The following is a 22,069-nucleotide window of genomic DNA, read 5'->3' as shown; positions in this document are numbered from 1 at the left end:
GTATTTAAGAGATTTGATTAAAATCCATATAAGGCAATGAATGCGAGGTCAGGATGAGGAGTAATTGGAAATATTTATGGATGATTTAAATATGCCAACATTAGGGGAAGAAAAGGGTCTATATCATGTTGTCGAACTCTTTAAAAGTTCGAATGTCATATGGTTGACACCATATGATCGAACTTTTAAAAGTTTGAACGTTTCAACGGAGATCTCCGTACAGTGCGGAATGGGAAGATTTCCCTTTTCTGCACTGTATTGCGATCTCGGAGTTGGTATATTTAAAGAGCGGGGGGGTGGGGGGGGCTTGCCCCCCCTTCCTAAACTGTTCAGGTAGGTTTTTTTCTTTGGTCTACGTTTTTTTTCTTTGGTCTATTTTTTTTATTACATTTTCGAATTTTTAAAAGTTCGATCATATGGTGTCGACCATATGACGTTCGAACTTTTAAACGTTTGATTATGTAATATAGACGTGAAGAAAAGGCTGAACAACTGATAACAGATGAACCTAAAAAATGTGATATATAATCTGTCAAGATGAAATATCCAGAAATTAATAACATACTTGTAGAAATTTGAATGTTAGGAGGTAAGAAACTATTAAAGATTTCTAAGGAACTGAATGGTGGAGAAGTACCAGCATCTTGGGAAAAGGAAGTGGTGGCAGTATTACCTATAGAAGAAAAGGGCCAGTGGACCCTCTATTACAGTTTTGAACCACAACTATAAAAGTTCTTATGTCTGGACTGGCTAAAAAATTGGAATAAAATTAATTCCAAAATTGAGAGATATAGACCAATGTGATTTTGCAAAGGGAAGATAGGCACGTGATAATGTGAATGAAACAAGGATACATAATGATTCTGAGCACAAACATATACCACAATTGATGGCAAGCCTGGATGCAAAGAAGGTGTTTGACAAGATCTTCTGGAACTTTATGAGTAGAGAACAATAACATGACTTGCATTTCCAAACACATAATGGAGTTAATAAAGGAAAATAAATGAGTTTTAGGGTTAGAACAAAAATGTAAGAAGTTCTTTCTGACAGAATGGGTCTATCTACACAGGGATGTCCACTCTCCTCTTTGCTGTTTACATTGTATGTGGAGACTTTGGCTGAGAAAATAAGAGTTTCACAAATTAAAGGATGGATGCTATTATACTGTATTTGACAAATTCAGAACGGGACATCCCTAATTTACTAAATATTCTGGAAAAATCACGCTTTTTTGGAATATAAAATAAATAAAGACAAGACAAAACATTAGCTGCAAACTATGTTCCCATACATTATATGTATTACGTTTGGAAAGTGTGGGCTATAGGTAATATCTATGCACCTAATGAAGACACAGTTGAGTTCTTTCTGTAAATTCTGTATTTTTGGGAAGCCTTTTTGAGTAGAGCAGATTACAATGTCTTCGCAGGAGATTTTGACCTGGTACCGATACAAAAGAAGAGCATTACAAAGGACTAGTTTAAGAGCAGTAACTAAACAAACCAGTGGGGAGCAAACCACTATGAGGAGGTTGGCATATCATTTTCTTGGGGACAGCAGTATTAGTGTAGCACTATTGATTTGATTCCCACATGCCAGTCAATGATGAGGATGACCCCAAAAGGTGAAAGTGTGGAGATGAATCTGTCTGATCATGCCCTAGGGAATTTATTGTGAAGAAAGGAAGGAGGTGGACCCATTATAAGGGCACAAGGGGCCCAAATGAAATGAACTCCAAACTACAGCAAAAGCTGTAGTACACAGAAAGCTGCAGGAGGGCAAACATAGGAGCTTAGGGTTACTGCAGTGGTTAAGGTATTTACCTTAAAAACAGAAAGTACACGGTTTGATTTTTCACCTTTGGGAAGCATGGCTATGCTTTAAAAGGCCCCATGGGATCATTAGCCTAGTAATCACCCAAGAACCTATGTGCTTATACATGAGTTATTTCAACAGTATCCATATTTATGGAGGTGTGATAAACTGAAGTAATTAAGCATATGGCTGAAAAGGGAAATGTTCAGCTAAAGGTGCTTGGAAATAAACAAAAAAAATTATTACAAAAAAACAAAACAAAAAAAACGGAGATTGGAAGACCATAATTAAGGACTTGGATAGGAAGATACAAATGTTTTAGTCCTCCTGTTGTTATTATAGTAAAGCCATGTGTACTTCCATCAATCCAAGCAGAGGCTATGGACATCAGCTAATAAAGACTTGAAAGAGTTTATTTGGGAAGAGAAGAGGAGAAGTGTTAGGTGCAACAAATTAATTCTCCCCTTAGAACAAGGTGGACCAGGGCTACCAAACTTGAAAGGATATTTGAATGCATAACAGTTGAGTCTTACATGTATAACACAAGCTTAAGGTCACAGATCTAAATGAAAAACAATTATAATAACCTGGGATGGGCGAGTATAAAAGATAAGGAAAGAGTAATATTTTGGGCACAAACCATTATACAGAATGCCAGTAATCATACAGAATATCTTTATAACATATCAAAGAATGTTTTTAAGAAATGAAACAAGCTAGAGATTAGAGAAAAGAGACCATGGCTACAAGGATAACTATGTCTAAAGATATGAAAAATGGATAGGGGATGACTGGAATCAGTTATCTGAAACTAGCAGACAAGAGATGATTGGAAGCAATTGGAAGGAACTGGCTAAACAACCACGGTACTGGGATCAGATAAGTCAGTCAGAAAGGGAAGAAGAGTGAGATGAAGTGAAACAAGCTTTTAAAGCTGCACATTAGAAAACCTTTACCTTATCAAAAACTGATGGAGTGCACGCAAGGAGAAAAGGAGAGAAGGGCACTAATAGAAATGCCATTTTTGGTAAAGTTTATGGTGAAAATATTTATTATATTTTGAATTTGTCACCTGGGATAAAGCTGTGATTCCACTGGAACTATTTCAGTCTCAGCCCAGGAAAAAAACAAGAGCTACATGACATTATATACAGAGTGAATGACAAAACACAATTTGCACATGTATTATAAACAACGTGAAACATGACATTACATATAGAGTGAATGACAAAACACAATTAGCACATGTATTATAAACAACGTGAAACATGACATTATATACAGAGTGAATGACAAAACACAATTTGCACATGTATTACAAACGTGAAACATGACATTATATACAGAGTGAATGACAAAACACAATTTGCACATGCATTATAAACAACGTGAAACATGACATTATATACAGAGTGAATGACAAAACACAATTTGCACATGTATTATAAACAACGTGAAACACGACATTATATAAAGAGTGAATGACAAAACACAATTTGCACATGTATTACAAACAATGTGAAACATGACATTATATAGAGTGAATGACAAAACACAATTTGCACATGTATTATAAACAACGTGAAACATGACATTATATACAGAGTGAATGACAAAACACAATTTGCACATGTATTATAAATATGAAACATGACATTATATACAGAGTGAATGACAAAACACAATTTGCACATGTATTATAAACAACGTGCAACATGACATTATATACAGAGTGAATGACAAAACACAATTTGCACATGTATTATAAACAACGTGCAACATGACATTATATACAGAGTGAATGACAAAACACAATTTGCACATGTATTATAAATGTGAAACATGACATTATATACAGAGTGAATGACAAAACACAATTTGCACATGTATTATAAACAACGTGCAACATGACATTATATACAGAGTGAATGACAAAACACAATTTGCACATGTATTATAAACAACGTGCAACATGACATTATATACAGAGTGAATGACAAAACACAATTTGCACATGTATTATAAACAACGTGAAACATGACATTATATACAGAGTGAATGACAAAACACAATTTGCACATGTATTATAAACAACGTGAAACATGACATTATATACAGAGTGAATGACAAAACACAATTTGCACATGTATTATAAACAACGTAAAACATGACATTATATACAGAGTGAAAGACAGAACACAATTTGCACATGTATTATAAACAACGTGAAACATGACATTATATACAGAGTGAAGGACAAAACACAATTTGCACATGTATTATAAACAATGTGAAACATGACATTATATACAGAGTGAATGACAAAACACAATTTGCACATGTATTATAAACAACGTGAAACATGACATTATATACAGAGTGAATGACAAAACACAATTTGCACATGTATTATAAACAACGTGAAACATGACACTGTATACAGAGTGAATGACAAAACACAATTTACACATGTATTATAAACAACGTGAAACATGACATTATATACAGAGTGAATGACAAAACACAATTTGCACATGTATTATAAACAACGTGAAACATGACATTATATACAGAGTGAATGACAAAACACAATTTGCACATGTATTATAAACAACGTAAAACATGACATTATATACAGAGTGAAAGACAGAACACAATTTGCACATGTATTATAAACAACGTGAAACATGACATTATATACAGAGTTAATGACAAAACACAAGTTGCACATGTATTATAAGCAATGTGAAACATGACATTATATACAGAGTGAATGACAAAACACAATTTGCACATGTATTATAAACAACGTGAAACATGACATTATATACAGAGTGAATGACAAAACACAATTTGCACATGTATTATAAACAACGTGAAACATGACACTATACAGAGTGAATGACAAAACACAATTTGCACATGTATTATAAACAACGTGAAACATGACATTATATACAGAGTGAATGACAAAACACAATTTGCACATGTATTATAAACAACGTGAAACATGACATTATATACAGAGTGAAAGACAAAACACAATTTGCACATGTACTATAAACAACGTGAAACATGACATTATATACAGAGTGAATGACAAAACACAATTTGCACATGTATTATAAACAACGTGAAACATGACATTATATACAGAGTGAATGACAAAACACAATTTGCACATGTATTATAAACAACGTGAAACATGACATTATATACAGAGTGAATGACAAAACACAATTTGCACATGTATTATAAACATCGTGAATATTCAAGTTGGCTTGAGGGTATAATGATAATAGCTACAGGACCTTATACACATAGTAACTGACAAATATACATGCATTATACTTAGTCACAATATCTATATGCAGGGAAGAAGGGTAGGAAGAGGTTAAGTTTTAAGACCAGTGAGAAAAGTTGCATTTTCCTTGAGTCGTATAATGTGCTTTTCCTTCTGATAGGAAAATGGGGTAAGAATGATCTTTAAGAAAAGAATGAAGGGAGTCCCACAGTTTAGGACCAAGCCTAGTCTGAGGGAGGACTTGGAGGAAACTTCTAACACTGTATGTTGATGCATCTCTGAATAGTCTGGCGGCTAGTGGGGGAAGGCCTCATTCCTGTTAAGTTTAAATAGCTGAGAGGCAAACAGAAAGTCTTAATGTTTTACAGGTAGCCAGGTAGTTCTTTTTCAACAGTATTGCAGTGGTGCTCATGTCTTGTAGGGAGTGATGATCCTGCATTTGACGTTTGAGATGCTTTGAACAGTGGATGCATATCTTTTACAGGCTGCAGTAATCAGAGAGAGAGAGACCATATACTAGCTGAGCCACTAAGATACTTTTACTTACGGCATTCCTACAGAACTTGGAAAGCAAAAGGAAGACTATATTAGCCCAAATAGCAGAGAGTTGATTTTTGTGTGTGTAGTCCAGGTAGAGACAGAAATCTAGGCGGGGATCAAACCAAATCCCTAGGTATTTGAAGACAGTGCTGTTTTTAATAGTGTTAGTAAGAGGAATGAGGATTTGTAGAGGTCTGGACATAGAAGGGAGCTTTTGTCTAGTACCAAAAAGTATTTTTTTTACAGAGGTGTTACACAGTAATTGTGTATCACTGACCCATTGAATAAGGGCATAAAATCAGTCTGAAGTTCAAGAGAAAAGAGATTGGCTAGATTGTAATAGGACCATGTCATCAGTGTAAAGCAGGACAGGAAAATGAGGTAAGTCAAGAGGAAGTTTGTTAATGAAGGCAAAAAAGAGGAACAGTGCCAGAATAGATCCTTGGGGGATGTGTTTCTGCAGAAGGATTAATGGAGAGGTTGTTGCCTAGACATTCACTGAGAGTTGGTGGTTAGACAGGTAGATTTTGAACCAGGACAGTTTGTCATCACTAATACCTATTTCATTAAGATGGTCTAGGAGACCTGAGTGATCAACATGATCAAAGGATCTAGCTAGGTCAATATAAGTAGCTCCAGTAGTTACACCTTTGTCCATTCCAAGGAGAGTATTGTTAGTGAATGCCCACATAGCTGCGGATATACTACAGCCAGACCAAAAGCCATGCTACTTTTGAGAGAGAAGCTACTGGTTGATGTATTGACTGTGTTGCAAGTAAAATAATTTTCCAGAATCTTAGGAAGAAATGGGAGGAAAGAAATGGGCCAGAAGTCTAAGAGATTGGAAGAATTTGTTTCTGCGGGAGAGGTCTTACATTGGCATTTTTCCAAATAGTAGGCATATTATTACATGTAAACACAGGTTGTAGATGTGTTTTAATGGGTTACAAGGTCTCCACAGTGATAATAAACTATGGGTGAAGGATATCTGTAACAGGGACACTATCAAGTTTAATCTGTTCAAGCAGTTGGTGGATACCACTGGATGTGATAGTTCTGAAGTGGAATGGAGGGATACATGGATGGGTGGTGGGTTGGCAAAGGCAGTTTGGAATTAACTACAGTAAGGGATGGGAAGGTTGCTGAAAATCAGAAAGGAAATCAGCATCACAAAAATTGTAAGGATGTGAAATTCATGGAAGAAGTCCTGTAAAATGGGTGACCGCTTTTTAGAAGTTTTGGGGGGATTTTATTAGAAAGTTTTTTATGAATTCATTAGGTGACTTTTATGATGTACATTTCTAGGTTATTTAATAATGTTGCATAGCTGGTATAGAATTGTCTAGTAATTGCAGTGGGATGGGTTCTCCTGGAATGACATAACTTGCCTCTGAGATGTGGGAGAGCTTAAGCTCACAAGTTAACCAGTCATTAGCTTTTGGTTTGTACAGTCTTTGGATTACTGGGAGCTATGTGGTTTGCAGCTCAGTCAGCAAAGAGGTGAGTAGTTCTACAGCAGTGTTAGGGTGACGAGAATTCAGAGTTGGTGGCCAGTCAAATGAAGACAGCTTGTATTTAAGTTTGTTAATGTTAGGCTGTGACCTACTGCAGAAAGATATGAGCTTGGGGGCTATATTTACGCACAGATGATATATACGGAAACTGGTAGGCAGTGGTCCGTGAAGGTGGTTGATGGATGGCTGGTAATGTCTGACATTAGAGAATGTTATTTAATATGAAGTATTGAAGGGAATGATTAGATGCATTGAGAGAGTCTAGTAGGTTGAGTTGTGAAAACAAAGATTAAAAAATTAAAAAAAAAATGCTTTTAAGAAGGGGAATATTCAGCAATACTTATAAAATGCTGTATGATAACTATAAAAATTAGTCAAAGGAGTTAAGGAGAGATTGGAGAAAAGAATAGACAGACAGCTTATAAAGGAACAATGCAAAGACGTATTCAATAAAACCCAGAGTGTTCAGGATATCTGAATGGATAAGTCTGCACAGATTTTTTTTACACAAGTAGTTGTTTCCATCGGATGTTCTCACAACTGGAGATTAATTGTTGGAGATATGAAGGGGGAAGGAGAGACAGAAAACTGTGAATATGTTTCATGGGAATGTAGAGAACTGACCAAGATTAAAAGCTACCTACAAAAGTCTGTTGACACAAATACTGGGGATGCAAGATGCAGTGAAGAAGGACATGATTTTTAAGCTAGAGTTAGGCCTTATTAAATTTATTGATATTGGGAGCCAAAAATCAATCACAAAAGCTCAAAGTCAAAAAGTAAACCAACTACAGACCAGGTATTGAATATTATGAAAGAAATACAGGAACTGGGAAAAGACATATTTGAGAGAGGTCAGCATTAAACTTTATTTAAATAAATTTCATCTGTGGGATCAGTACATGCACACTGAGGTTCACAGGGAGAAATGAAATAAGATGGCTGGCAGGAATTATTTATTTGTCTGTCTGTCTTTCCTGACTGGGAAATGTCTGACTGGGTAAAACTAATTAGAGGGCCCGGGGAGAAAAGTTCCACATGATACACATTTATAATTGCAGGGTAAAACATCTGCATATGAGCTTATTTACATCATTTTTAAATATTTCTTAAATGAACATGGCATTTTAACATACATTGGCTAATTTTTGAATAGAAAAATAAAATACAATATTAGCTGATGTATTTGTAGCATGATGGCTGCAGGAAAAAGATCAAACTGCAGTGTTTTTGAGGTTTGTAGTAAGTAGTATTGTAGGTTAAATTGATGATAAGAGATATGAAAGGTGAAATTATGGAAATGAGTACAAGGATCAACGAACAGAGGAGGAAATGTAGTTAGTGGTGGGGTGTGAGAGGAGGAGGAAGAGTAAGAGTTTAGGAAATCAATGCAGTATGAGGGGGAGCTATGAGGTACAAAAGACTGGGAAGTCAAATGGCTGTAAGAGATGGACTAAAGTGATCTGAGTAAAGCTAGCCAGGTGAGCAGGAAGAACAGAATTAGATAAACGTGAATTTAAAAAAAGTATTAATGGAAAATATATTATGTATAATGTATGAAGATGTTATCCATAACATTAAATGAAAGTCAAATACTGTGTGTAACATTCAAATAATGGTGTGTTAAGATGTTATTTAGTTATTTATTTACTTAGTAGCTTGGTAACTCATATCACGCTACTAGGGGCAATCATTGATGAAAAACTAAAATTTGACTATAACATAAAACAGGCTGTGAAGAAAATCCATCAAAAATCAGGAGCCCTCTATAGAGCCAAATCTTACCTAACAGACAAAATATTAGGATAAGCATAACCTCATCTTGCCTCATTCCTATATGTAGCACCAGTACTCATCAATTTGCATTGTTCACAACTCTCCCTATTGACCAGTGCTATAATAAAAGAGCAACATTTGCTTCTAGTCATCATTATCGTACACACCACTGCCTTGCACTAAACCACTTCAGTAGATGGCTCATATATGAATCAGACAAATGCCCAGGTCTACATCTATATATACTTACACACATACACACACACATGCAAACACACACACACACACACACACATACACACACACACACACACATGCGCGCGCACATATACACACACACACACACACACACACACACACACACACACACACACACACACACACACACACACACACACACACACACACACACACACACACACACACATGCGCATACACACACACACACACACACACACACATGCACACACGCACACATGCACACACGCACACATGCAAACACACATGCAAATACACGCACACGCACACACACACACACACACACACACACACACACACACACACACACACACACACACACACACACACACACACACACACACACACACACACATTTGCTGTGAAACAGAGGTGGCTTATTGACTTGAAGCTTCTGACCCTAAAGAATATCATGCTTTAAAGCCAAAACAGAATAGAAAGAGAGTCTAAATAAGAAACAGGTGCCTTTTGGGAAATATAAACAACAGAAAAACATGCAAATGCTATTTTCCTCCTTTCCTGAGTCTTGGGAAGGGGGAGGGGTTTGTTACGGAGTACTCAGGGATATTAGGTCTGAAGGGAGAAACTAACTGGGAAGATGTCCCTGAAACCATAAAGAGAATGGAACTGTTAAAGTGGATCTCATGCATACTTGTGTCTGTTTAAGCTTATTCAATGACTGTAAACAGTCAGGTGTTGTTTAAATTCTCTGTAAAGATGTGTTCTTTAACCTCTGTATGACGAATTTCTGCAAGAATAAACTAAACTTGCTCAAACTGTTGTAAAGACCTAGAATTTACTTCTGTTTCATCATCCTGTTTGCCACAAGGAACCAAGTTTTCTTCTGTCCCACATAATGTTGTTGTGTTCTGTGTCTTTCGGCTTTTCCCGGTTAGGGGTCGCCACAGCGGAAGTCCGGTCCGCTAATGATTGGTAGTTGATTTTTACGTGCCGAGTTACCAGCCCTGACGCACAACCTTCAACGAAGTTATGCCCATTCATGCATGTCTCCAGCTGAGAATCGAACTGGACAGCGTCTTACTGTGAGGCGACAACGCTACCGCAGCAGCACCACCACCACCACGGATAATAATAATTTTTTTTTTTTTATTTTATTTTACATTTGTTAACCAGGAAAGGCCGACTGGACACACATCTATTTTCAGCAGAGACCCGGGGAGAAAAGCTCCAATAGCATGTCATAAAGAAATTACACAAGAATATCATACAGAGATATAGGTTCCATAGAAACATAAGTTATCTATAGATTAACAATTCCTTTAGTAAAGTCAGCATACAGCATTCTAGTAGTAGGGTTTACATAGAATATAAAATATAAACACAAGAAAAATGTTTTTATTTTTTGTCTTTCTAAATTATGAGTACTCTCAATATTTTGTTACAGAAATAACCAATGATTATTAATCTTTACAGTGAAAGGAATTAGGGGACCTTTAGTAGAATCCTTGAACATGGTATTAGTGCAAATTAACATGGGGAGTAGCATGAACAAAGCCAATTGTTTGAGAAGTGGGGTCTCAGAAGTTTCTTAAATTGAATAGTGGAGGTAGTGGAGGTTATTTGGCTAGGTAGTGTGTTCCAGATTATGGCAGTAGTGCAGGCAAAGAGATTTGCCAACATCATTTTTGTGTCTGATAATACTTATTAGGTTCTGAGAACTAGATCGTAAGGCTCTGGTAGGGATGTGGGGATTAATTATATTTTGAAGTGCATGGGTTTTTTCTGGAAGGTAGAAGAGATTATGCGCTGTTGTGAGTTGATTAAACAGAAGTAATTGTGGTAGCTTGAGCCAACTGAGTTGGTTAAGGGCAAGACAGTGGTGGGATTTGTATGAGGTTTTAGTAACGAACTTGGGCTATTTTGTTGTAACAAGATTCCATTTTGTTCAGACCACTGTGGCAGAGATTAGTAAGGATGGGAGAGGCATAGAGAAGGATGGATAAGAGATGAGTTCTTGCAAAAGTAGTAATAACAATAATAAAAAAAATTAATTTCCATCTGACACAGCTGTTTCAAGACACTGGTTTGTTACAACTAATACATCTGAACGCTAGGGTATGCACATGTGTGTCTTTGTGTGTATGTAGGTACTTGCTATGCAAGTCTGATTTCTTTGGGAATGAATTCTATGTTCATCTAAAAAAACGGTGCAGGACAACATATTTACTTTTTTGAGTTAAAAACATTCAAGCCAAACAGTCTTTATGCACCGAATGATATCTGTGGTCCCCCCAAAACTGCAATAATTAGACTGATTATCATTTGATTTTCTTAGGAGGTATAACATGCCGGAACATGCAAGAAATGATAGCATTTCTTTTAGTTCTACTGCTTAATACAAGCTGCGCCAGCATGATAGACAGACTCTTCAATATTGAGTTGAAAACCTGAAATAGCTGTTTTTGCAGATGTAGTAGTGACTTATCTGAATATGGCATGATTGCATCATCTGTGTAAATAGTACACTGGTTAGGGTATTAAGCAGTAGAGTTGGTTGACTGACTTAACTGCACTGTTCAGATCTATGTATGGAGCACATGCTAAATGATTTTTATCTGTGGCCTCACAGAAGAAATTAGTCACAGTGAATTATGCAGTTTGTGTACATTTGTTACAAAAAAACATGCCAACTATATGACATTCGGTCATATTTTGTGATATGCCCCATCAAGTGGAAATATAGCAATTTTTCATGACTTAGATATAGTTACAGGGAATAGTATTGATTGCATTCTGTAATCTGATGCTAAATTACGTTTCTTCACATTGGGGACTGGTGCTATAGTTTTATGTTTTCATGAGTAGGCTGTTCTGCCTGTGGTAAGTGTTGATCATCTGCTTCAGAGGCTTGCAGATATGCCTTGGTGACATTTGGAGAAACTTTGTAATGCTGAGTGTTTTGCTACCTTACTTCTGTCTATATTCTTAGGTTCTTTTAGTACTTGTTTAGAGAAGACCACTTTAAAGTAGAATGTAGGAAGTTCACAAATTGAAAATATGTTTGATTTTGTGTTTTTAGCTGTTTTGTGGTTATTTAGACTGTGTGGAGTGGAAGTGGATATAAGGAATCCTATGCTATTCTTTACTTCTGAGTGAAAACTAGAAATGGTTAAATATATATATATATATATATATATATATATATATATATATATATATAGATATAGATATAGATATATATATATATATATATATATATATATATAGTCGTAGACAGGGTACTTAATTCAACTACAATTTATTAAAAGAACTAAGCTCTTTTGTCTTGTACAACTATCCCAAAGACTTCATCAGAGTTAAGTGATGTTCCAAAACATGCCATTTAAATACCTTACACCAACCAATGATTGACTATGCTTAATTAAAAACATGCACAAATTTAAAGTGCTACATGCCCTAGCCAGTACTGGCAGATGTTAGAATATTATAAAAAAATATACTGCACATCTATATAAAAATACATATTCAAGTGTATTGAAAAATAATATGTATATATTATAATCTGTGTATTTAAAATGAATGTGCTATAAATATATTTAAATGCATATCCCAGTGAAATGATAGTAAAATGCACTAAACCAACATATAAGAATGGCACTGAGTCAGCTTAAAAAAATCACAAAACCTGTGCTCTCTTCTTCAACCATAATAAAGAAATCATATGATTAATTACTGGGGCCACTGAGGCATTAATCCTCACTTGCCATTTAAGTTCTTTCTATTCCAAAAGAACATCCAGATCACCCTTAAAAGGTTCTATAATAACTCCATTAATAATGAAAAACACAACTTTTTTAAAGGAGGGACACCTCAAAGAATGCCTCTACAGGGCATTAGTAACCTTGCTCCTTCATCATCTCAAATACCTGTTCATGGACCCTTTCATTTAGTTTTCTAATGGTTTGTTTGTGTGAAGGCTAGAACTGGTGTAGGAGGTAGGCTGTAGCACATTTCTCATTGTTTTGATTATACTCCAGAAATGCTTGAGGAAACTTTGCATGAGACCCATTTGATTCTATTGTACATTGCCTTTATTGAAATATAGTGAATTTGGCCGGTTGTATGAGGTAGTGGTATGCTATTTTTCTAGCTGCATTGGTCGAATCAGCATTCCGGAGTTTCCACTTAATGTCTCATTGTTTTAAAGCATCTTGATGTCAGGTGTACACCATGAGCATTTCGTAGTTTTATCCGCAGACTTTCCTTTTGGGAAGAGACAATTTTGAACAGATGCTGATATTGGATTGTTGTCATAGAGAACTATGCCCAGTTAATCAGTTTGACCTCAGAGTCTAGCGTACCTTTATTTTGTTCAAGGAAGGATCTAGTGGAAATTATCTGTGGAAATGTTTTGGTGCACTGAATGATCAGGAGGACAAAATGGGGTTGTGGTCACTGAAGCAGTAAAGATTTTGACATTTTCCTGGAATGTTTGTTATTAATATATCCAACAGGGTTGAAACTAGTCTGTCTGGGGTTGTTCATGTGGGTTCTGTGACTGAGTATGGTTATGTTTTTGATGAGCTTGTCAGAGGGTTTTTTAAGGTCCCGACCAATTTAAATAAAGATCTCCCATAAAAATGATCTTGGATTTTCCCGATATAGTTATGAGGAGATCCAAGCAGTAGCTGTACAGCTGCAATGAGGGTGGTGGAAGAAGGTAAAAAACACCAATGTAAATCTGAAAGGAATTTCCAAAGGTTATTGGGACCACTAGCCAGTTTGAGCAACGTTACTAGTAGAAGGGTTTAACTATAGCAAAGTGTTATTTTACATTCATGTTTTACGCCACAAAAAGTAGTAACCCCTCCTCTAACTCAATTTCCTTGTCTGTTATTATACAAAGAGTTAAAGACTGAAGAAAACATGAACTGCAGTGTTCATCTTTTAGCCAAATTTCAGTAAAGGCCATTATGGTCGTGTATTGTTGCCCCACCCAGGTTTCCAGGACAAAGGGTGCCAGTGTAAGTTTTTCCATGCTGCTGTTTCATTTTGATGTGGCTTAAGTGTAGCTCTATTATGGAACTGTTCTTTCATTAAAATGTTTTGATCTGTGATGTGGCTGGATGCCAACTCTGTCTTCACCTGAGAATTTTGGCTGTCATTACAAAATTTGTCATTTTGTCTGATGGGAACAGTTTGTCCCACCAGTCTCTTCGCTGCTGTGCTGTGCATTTTGTATGTTACCTTCTGATTAGTGGATTATCTTGCTTGTTGCCCCTTGGATAATTTTTGGCATGTTTATGGCATCTATTAATTTATATTTATTTTATCTAGTCAGTGTTTTGTTTTTACATTTCAAGCTGTCATAAATGTATTTTCTCTTCTAATTACTGTTACTACTCTACTGTGCTTAACAGAATAATATTTATTTATTTATATTTCTGTACTAGGATAATTCCCACTGATCCCAATGGACCATTTGCAGACACAGCCTGGGTGAAAAGGATCACTTAAGAAATTAAAAAAATGTATTTACAGATACAAGGATACGCTAAATGTTTATATATATATATATATATATATATGTATATATATATATATATATATATATATATATATATATATATATATATACACATTATATATCTATATATATATATATATATATATATATATATATACACACACACACACACACACACACACACACACACACACACACACACACACACACACACACACACACACATATATATATTCAGATGCAAGAATACACTACATTTAGTTCAAGAAGTGGTTTACAATGTCAAAATATGGATGGCAAAATTGAATTATGCTTAGCAGAGCATTCTGGTAGGATGTAGCCATAATGACTGAGACAGTTTATGAGACAGGGATACTAGTATATCATGATTTACTATTAAAATTTGGAATGGAACTTATGCGAACCTGGGAGGGTCAAATGTGTTTTCCCCAGTTCCCGTAATGCTGATTTGGAAATTTCAAATCCACAGTAGCGAATGATAGTGTGCATTCGCTAATTTGAGATCGACATTCCAATAACAGATCACACTACAGAGGGAATCGGGAAATTTACCCTTTTCCTGAATGTAGTGCAATCTTGGAGTTGGAATATACAATCTTAAGGGTGTTTGGGTGGTGCAGCCTCCCACATGCGGCTGCAGTAAAAACCTGTGATGTAAAATTAAATGTTTTATGAGACATTAAACAGATAGCCTGGGTGTCTAATGTCATCCCCTGCTATTTAATTTAACGTTGAATGCAGATGGAGAAAGGGCATTTGAAATTATAGGCAATTAGACATTATGGTGCAACATTATGTTTCGTTTGTTTGACTACACTTTATTTTGACTTTTAACATTTCAATAGTAAACCGCATATCATTATACAGAGAATTATGAAAACATTAGAAGAGCATGTGAGACTAGATGCAGGAAAGGATACCATGGGGATAAGACAGAGAAATGGTGAGAGAGGCATGTAGAGGAAAATTAGTAGAAAGGACAGGAAGTGTGAGAGATATGAAGAAAAGAGGGACGTAGGATGAATGAGAGGTAGTATGTGAGTGGATGACAAGATGAGAAAAGGAAGGATGAAATAGGGATAAACTGGAGAGAGACAGCTGCAGGTTCCATGTAATATGACTTTTGTGAGTGCAGCAGCACTTTGACTGGGTGAAGAGGTATTTCTTGAGCTGCCGTCTGAAGTCCGAGCACATCTGAACATCTCTGGTTGAGACAGGAATGGAGTCCCATTGTTTTGGTGCTAGGAGGTGCAATGAAATTTAGTTTTTTGGAATTAATAGGGTGGGATGGGATTGAGGGATACCCCTGAGATTATATATGGGGATTGTGGTGAAAAGTTTATGAGTGAAAGGGTAAGATGTCTCAGGAGAAAGGGCTTGAGAATTACTGATCCTAGTAGAAGGCTGGCTCTCAAATGTATCTGGAGCCATTTAGTTTTTGCGAGAGCTAGGCAATAGTGTTCATTAATAGGGAAGTTAGTAATGATCTGGCAGACTTTATTGGAGATAACTTGCAAACTGGTGGCATTTTTCTTTGAGGCTGCAGGTAATATGGGTAGTACATATTCAAGTTGAGAATATTCCCTTGCCTATTCCATTTCACTTTAATAAACTTAAACTTGAGCTACCGGAAAAGAGCTGAGTCAGCACAGACCACTCTCATAGCTGCATGATCTCTGGGAGAAAATGAGGACACATGTAATGCAAAACTAAAACTGCCTGTTGAGTTGCAGACTAAACGCATTTGACATTTCCTGATCAGGTGTGCTCGTTTGTTTTTTGTGATACTTATTTATCACTGAATAAATGCTGAATGAACTTGAACCGGCTCTCTGCGCAAGAATAAACTGTATAAGACGCGAAATGATAATCGCACATGTTGATTAATTACTGATCACCCACATAGATTATCCTTGGTTAGCCCAGTCCACCCTTTTACTGTCACATTCCTATTCTTCTCTTAACAAAACAAACTCTCTCAGAAAATTAACTGCATGACTTTAAAATAATTTGCCCGAACTGCATACACTGTGGTCTTTCCGCTTAATACCCACCTAGTCAGTGATAACAAAATCCATTTCTTCAGTTTACTGATATCCTTGTAAACAGGATTATGTGGGTTACCTTTTTCCTAACAGTTTTAATATCACAATTTACGAAGTTCACTTATTAATGATGTACAGAACTGCATTCGTTTTATTTAACCAAGAGACTTTCAGTAAAGGATAATTTCTTTGAAGTTTTTGAAGATCACTTTGTTGTTAGTATAATGAAAAAAAAAATGCACATAAATTTACCATCATGCTGTTGCATAATCTGAGACTACCAAAATGTGCTTTTCCAGTAAGGGGTTGAACCATCTGCCATCTATGTTGTAATACTTTATTTTCATTCAATGGTGAAATACTGAAATGGCTGCATGACTATGTCCTTAATAGAGGGCTAGGATGAGAATATTATTTTTATTTACAGTTTTACCAAGATATGAATTTTTGGGTGTATGCATCATCGCAAACATTAGCAATGATGTAGCAACATATGCATAGAAAACTTATTAACACTGACTTAAAAGAGCAACAAAAGCACATCACAAAAAGCAAAAGTGACACCACACAAAAAGCAAAAGTGACACCACACAAGGAAACAGAAACAAGACACAAGAAAAGTTACAAACATCTACAGATATGCCAGTATTCACATTTTTTTATCTGAGTATAGAGTACAACATCACAAACACAAAATGGTAACTAGGACAATATGATTGCCAGTGCCAAGTATGTTGTCAACATGCTTGCTGTTTTATTTTTATTGTTAGTGCTGTTAATATCAAGCAGTTGTTCTTCCTGCCAAATTTGGCTCTTCTGGAAAAAAAAAATGAAATGCTGTTTACTATGTTTCACCCATCATTCAATTGCTGAAATACATTTATAGGCCGGATTTCAGAATTAATGCCACAAGGGTTTTGCAAACAAACTACATAGAATAAGAAGTAACTCAAACAAGTAATGAATTGTGAAGCACCATGATTTGCTTCTTACAGCATCAGTATGTGACATGTCATGAAACAGAGCTTTACTAAAATGTAAAAGCAACAGCTGCACTGACGTAGCCACAAAGTGCCAGCATAAACCCTGGGACAGCAGTGCAAGCATAACAGATAACATCTAGTTGCTGTGGTTTCCACATTAGAAAATAATTTTGTCAGTCACACTACTTGTACAAGAGTAGCCCACTAGGTGGCACTTTTCCTTCTTTTTTTTTTTTTTTGTAATGGGTTTCAGTCCTCATGCACGACTGATACAATATGAAATTGTTAGCAATTGAATGATGAACTGGGATAAATAATCCTGTACTGTCAGGCTGTACCACTTGCTATCGTTGCTTAGGGAGATAATAATTGGAATATTCATATTAAGATGAAGAAAATGTGAATATTCGCTGAATGTTTAGCTAGCAAAAATAGATTTACACAGTATGAATAAGCCCGACACAGGCAGGTGACGTTGGTTAAATTCCTGCTGCATATACTTAATTACTATAAAACTAACCAAGTTCTTTATTCTGCTCAGTTCTTTGTGTATCTATGTCAGAGGGACTGTATGCACAGCACTCATGTACAAGCCAGGATTGAGATATCTAAGTCAGATTTAGTGTGTGATTTGAGCAGCAATCTCCTTCCTCTAGTTACCATGCCAAAAAATAGCTTTTGTTCTCCTTTTACAGTCAATAAGAAGTGACATAAAGAAACTGCTGTTCTCTTATAAATATGGCAACTGTGCAGACTTCCAAATGTGCCCATGGCAGAAACACTTATTTTATACCAATGAGAACTTACCGATTTCTGCTTCTGTTTAGCTACAGTCGCATGGAAGAGAAACAAAGAATAACAAAGCATGCATGTTATTGACTTGTTGAAGGACACAGACAGTTAACAGGACTAGTTGTGAGGCATTGCAGGTTAGCAGGTGGGACAGACTGGAGCTTGGAACTTTGTTACCTTCTTAAAGAAGGGCATTCTTTTCTCTTTGGAGAGGGGTGATGTTACATTGCTAACACTGGTTTTAGGGGAGCGCTGGTTGACTGGGATGTCACTTTCTTCTGCATCTAAGCCAGTGGCATCTATGTCAATCGCTAAATTCAGACAAACAATCCAAGTTATTAAAAGGAGAGGACAGGAAGGGAACATAAGGTTATAAAAAAATAAAACACTTCTCTTAGTCAACAAATATGAACAATTTAAATACAAAAGGCATGTGGATCACTAAACATATGGAAAAAAAACATATCTATGCATTTCATTAAGGAAAAACTATCTTCAAGCATTACACCTTGGCACATACAATGCTTTTATATGGTATGGTAAATTAAAATGTTGATATAGTAAAGTTCACACATTTTCCATGAAGTGCTAATACACTGTTTACTGTTTTCATAATGCCATACTAACAAATAATAATAAAAAAGCCCTGAAATGAATCAACCCAACCTCATCCTGTGGTACAGGTGTCTAAAACCCTGACTACAGCTGAGACTGTCTAAGTTCATTTATCAGCTTCTGCACTGTAAGGGCCATATGGGAAAGACAAAAGTGAGCAAGTGATACCAGTTCACCCATCCTGGGGACAGAAAAGTAGCTAGACGTGCACTACTGCTGACTGCTGACCTTGGACAGTAAGTCAGGGTGCTGCAGCTGGGCACAGTTGATCTGTGCCACAGTGGCTGCTGGCTGCACATATGTCAGGTAATGGTTCATGTGGAGGCACAACTAATCCTCAGAGCAGCAGCAATAGACATCTACAGGTCATTGTGGGGAGGGGTTGGCTCCTGGGGGGGTGGATCAACAAGATTGGTTTCTATTTTCTGCCCCCTGCTCCAGGGAAACCGATTGCCCCAATAAGGCTCTATTCCAGGCTAAGGACAAATGAGTTGTAGGGCCCTTGCCTGGTCTCAGATTGAGCTGGATATGTCCATCACAGGTGGACAGAGTGAATGACTGAGTGGCATAGTACCAGCAAACTTTTATTGTGGTCTGTCAGATTAAGGAATGGACAGTTTGGAAGGATAGTGCTTATTCTAGGTATACTAAACCCCAACCTATGGACTTAGGTTGGCCTTTCTGTATTCTTCATGTTAACAGGTAAATTTTATTATGAGTATTTTAATTAATATCAAAATATTATTAATAGCCAAATTCACAGTGATGATTTATAGCACCTGTCTACTCCATTTCCTAAGTCAGTCATTCAGGTCCATTCCAGTTAGCAGCTATTAGGCACACAACAAAAGACTGCATAAGTAAGGACACTTTCCTTACAAAAATGGGGTTATGGCTGGAATCAGCACTGCCCAAGTGCCATCATAGTCACCAAAGAAGAATATCCCCAGCATTCCGTTGTGTTCTGGCAGATGTCATTTCATCATTAAGTAACATTCAAAAGATGCTAATCAGCACAGCACTATTTCACATTTATCTGATATGCCAGCTGTTTAATATATCACGCGTTTCCTTTCCTTTCATTAACAGTGACTGACATGGAATGAATAAAATCTGAGATACAAACACTGTCCCTCACCCACAGAATGTGCTGTTTTACTTTAATGTAACAAAGGGTTCAGTCCAGTCATACAGTCTATCAATTTTAATCTACTGCTGTGGTTAAAATGCACTTTCAGCATTAGATGTGCTATTCAACTTTTCCATCAACTTACAGCTTCTATATTCAAGGCAGATTTTCTCTGGTAGGAAGTACTTCAGCTCTACGAAGTAAGCGAGGAAATGCACTAGCTAATCATTTCTGCAAAGTGTGATCTTTCCTAAAAGTAGTTTTCTGAAAGTCATTTGCAATTACTGCAATGGAGAAATCTTCTTTGTTTTGGTGGCCTAAGACCACACCCTAACATTAACTGTACAGGTCATAAAGTACATATTTGTACTATGACCTCATACTGACAAGTCCCTCAACATGATAATTGTGCTTACTTGACTTCTAGCTTCAAAAGAAATCTTGCTGTCCAGTATTCAATTCTGTCATTTTATTATGGATGGGAAGAAGGTGAACTTGTGTAGTCTTAAGTATGCATTAAAGAAAAAAGTCCTCCACGTTCCTTTAAGTAAAACTTTGCAACTCACTGTAAATCCTTCCACTGTTTCCGTCTTCAGTCTAACAATGGTAAATAAGACTTAAAACATGAACATATTGGGCCCAGTTACAAAAGACTTGCGCTCAGTGCAAGTGACCAATACACTGAGTGCAGGTGGAGAACAGGTCTGTTGGAATCTGGTCCGTGTAGCAAGCCTCTTTATATAAATAGATTTTACAACAAAGTAAGTCTCTTACACTGACAGCGGGTCTTTTTGAATCAGTGCAGACTCACACTGAGAGCAGCTCTTTTAGAATCCGGCCCATACTGTATGTTATTTAATGTACATGATGACATTAGAGCTTACTACAAGCAGATTAAGACAGCCACAGAAATAATATTAAATAATAACAGACAAACTACATCACACATGAAACAAATGAGTGTTTACAGGCTTTTCTGATTCTATGGAAATTGTTTTAATAAAACTTTAGTAAATATTAATATAATTGGCAGTACTGTTTACTGCAAAGGTAGCTTAGCTGAAGTGGGAAGGTAGGAAGGTAGCCAAGTATGATGATGGATTTCTATTCCACTGCTACTGAATATGCACATACTCTGGAATTATGTGACATATGACCACACTATACACAATGGTTTGTGATACTGAAGAACTACCTGGCTTAGACTGTCAGGTGCAGCATAGTAACACTGCAGAAGAATTGGAAGAAGACATATATTAGTGGTATGTTAACTGGATAATGGAATTCTCAAATGCAAGGAAGTAAGTGGAATGAAAAAAATCACACCATAATAGTCAATTTGTAGCAGGAAAAATGTTATTTTGATACACTAGAGGATAAACAAAGTCTGAGGCCTGAACAAGGAGTAGGTCACTCACTAAGCACTTTAAAATATGTATCATAGTGGTGTTGAGATATGGTATTGCCTCTGATAAATTAAATATGGGCATATTAGTATCTAAGGTTCAAAAGGCCAGCCAGGAAAAAGGTATGAATGACTGAAAGCCAGTACATCATTTTTTGGAGGGGGGAGGGGTGGGGGTGAACATATCACTATTACAGCACTCCCTGCTGACACCTGGGTATAACTGTAGGCAAGCAGCAGTATAAGATAATCTTAGTATTGGGGGACTGGCAGTATGCATGAGACTCTATGAGGTGATTTCTTCAATGACTAACTGGAATACAAATGCAGAACAATCACGTACTACTGCAAACAGTGATCACCTGTGATATGATGGGCTTT

The 22,069-nt window shown here is 36.4% G+C and overlaps 1 protein-coding gene across 11 annotated transcripts in view; it reads right to left on the bottom strand.

Annotated features, from left to right (window-relative positions):
- Positions 1 to 22,069, bottom strand: part of CACNB2 (calcium voltage-gated channel auxiliary subunit beta 2) — a 1,902,347-nt gene that overhangs the window by 275,124 nt on the left and 1,605,154 nt on the right. For 8 of the 11 annotated variants that reach the window (XM_044064636.1, XM_044064629.1, XM_044064630.1 and 5 more), the window contains exon 6: positions 18,717 to 18,850. In XM_044064636.1, coding sequence (XP_043920571.1) covers positions 18,717 to 18,850 — 134 coding nt within the window. Of the gene's footprint in view, positions 1 to 18,554; positions 18,575 to 18,716; positions 18,851 to 22,069 lie in introns of all 11 variants that reach the window. The other 3 variants (XM_044064638.1, XM_044064639.1, XM_044064640.1) reach the window with 1 other exon arrangement.

Source organism: Protopterus annectens, chromosome 3.part0 (assembly GCF_019279795.1).
Source record: "Protopterus annectens isolate FY-2018-M chromosome 3.part0, PAN1.0, whole genome shotgun sequence".
In the NCBI taxonomy this organism is placed as follows: Eukaryota; Metazoa; Chordata; order Ceratodontiformes; family Protopteridae; genus Protopterus; species Protopterus annectens.
This window is presented reverse-complemented; position numbering and strand designations above follow the sequence as displayed.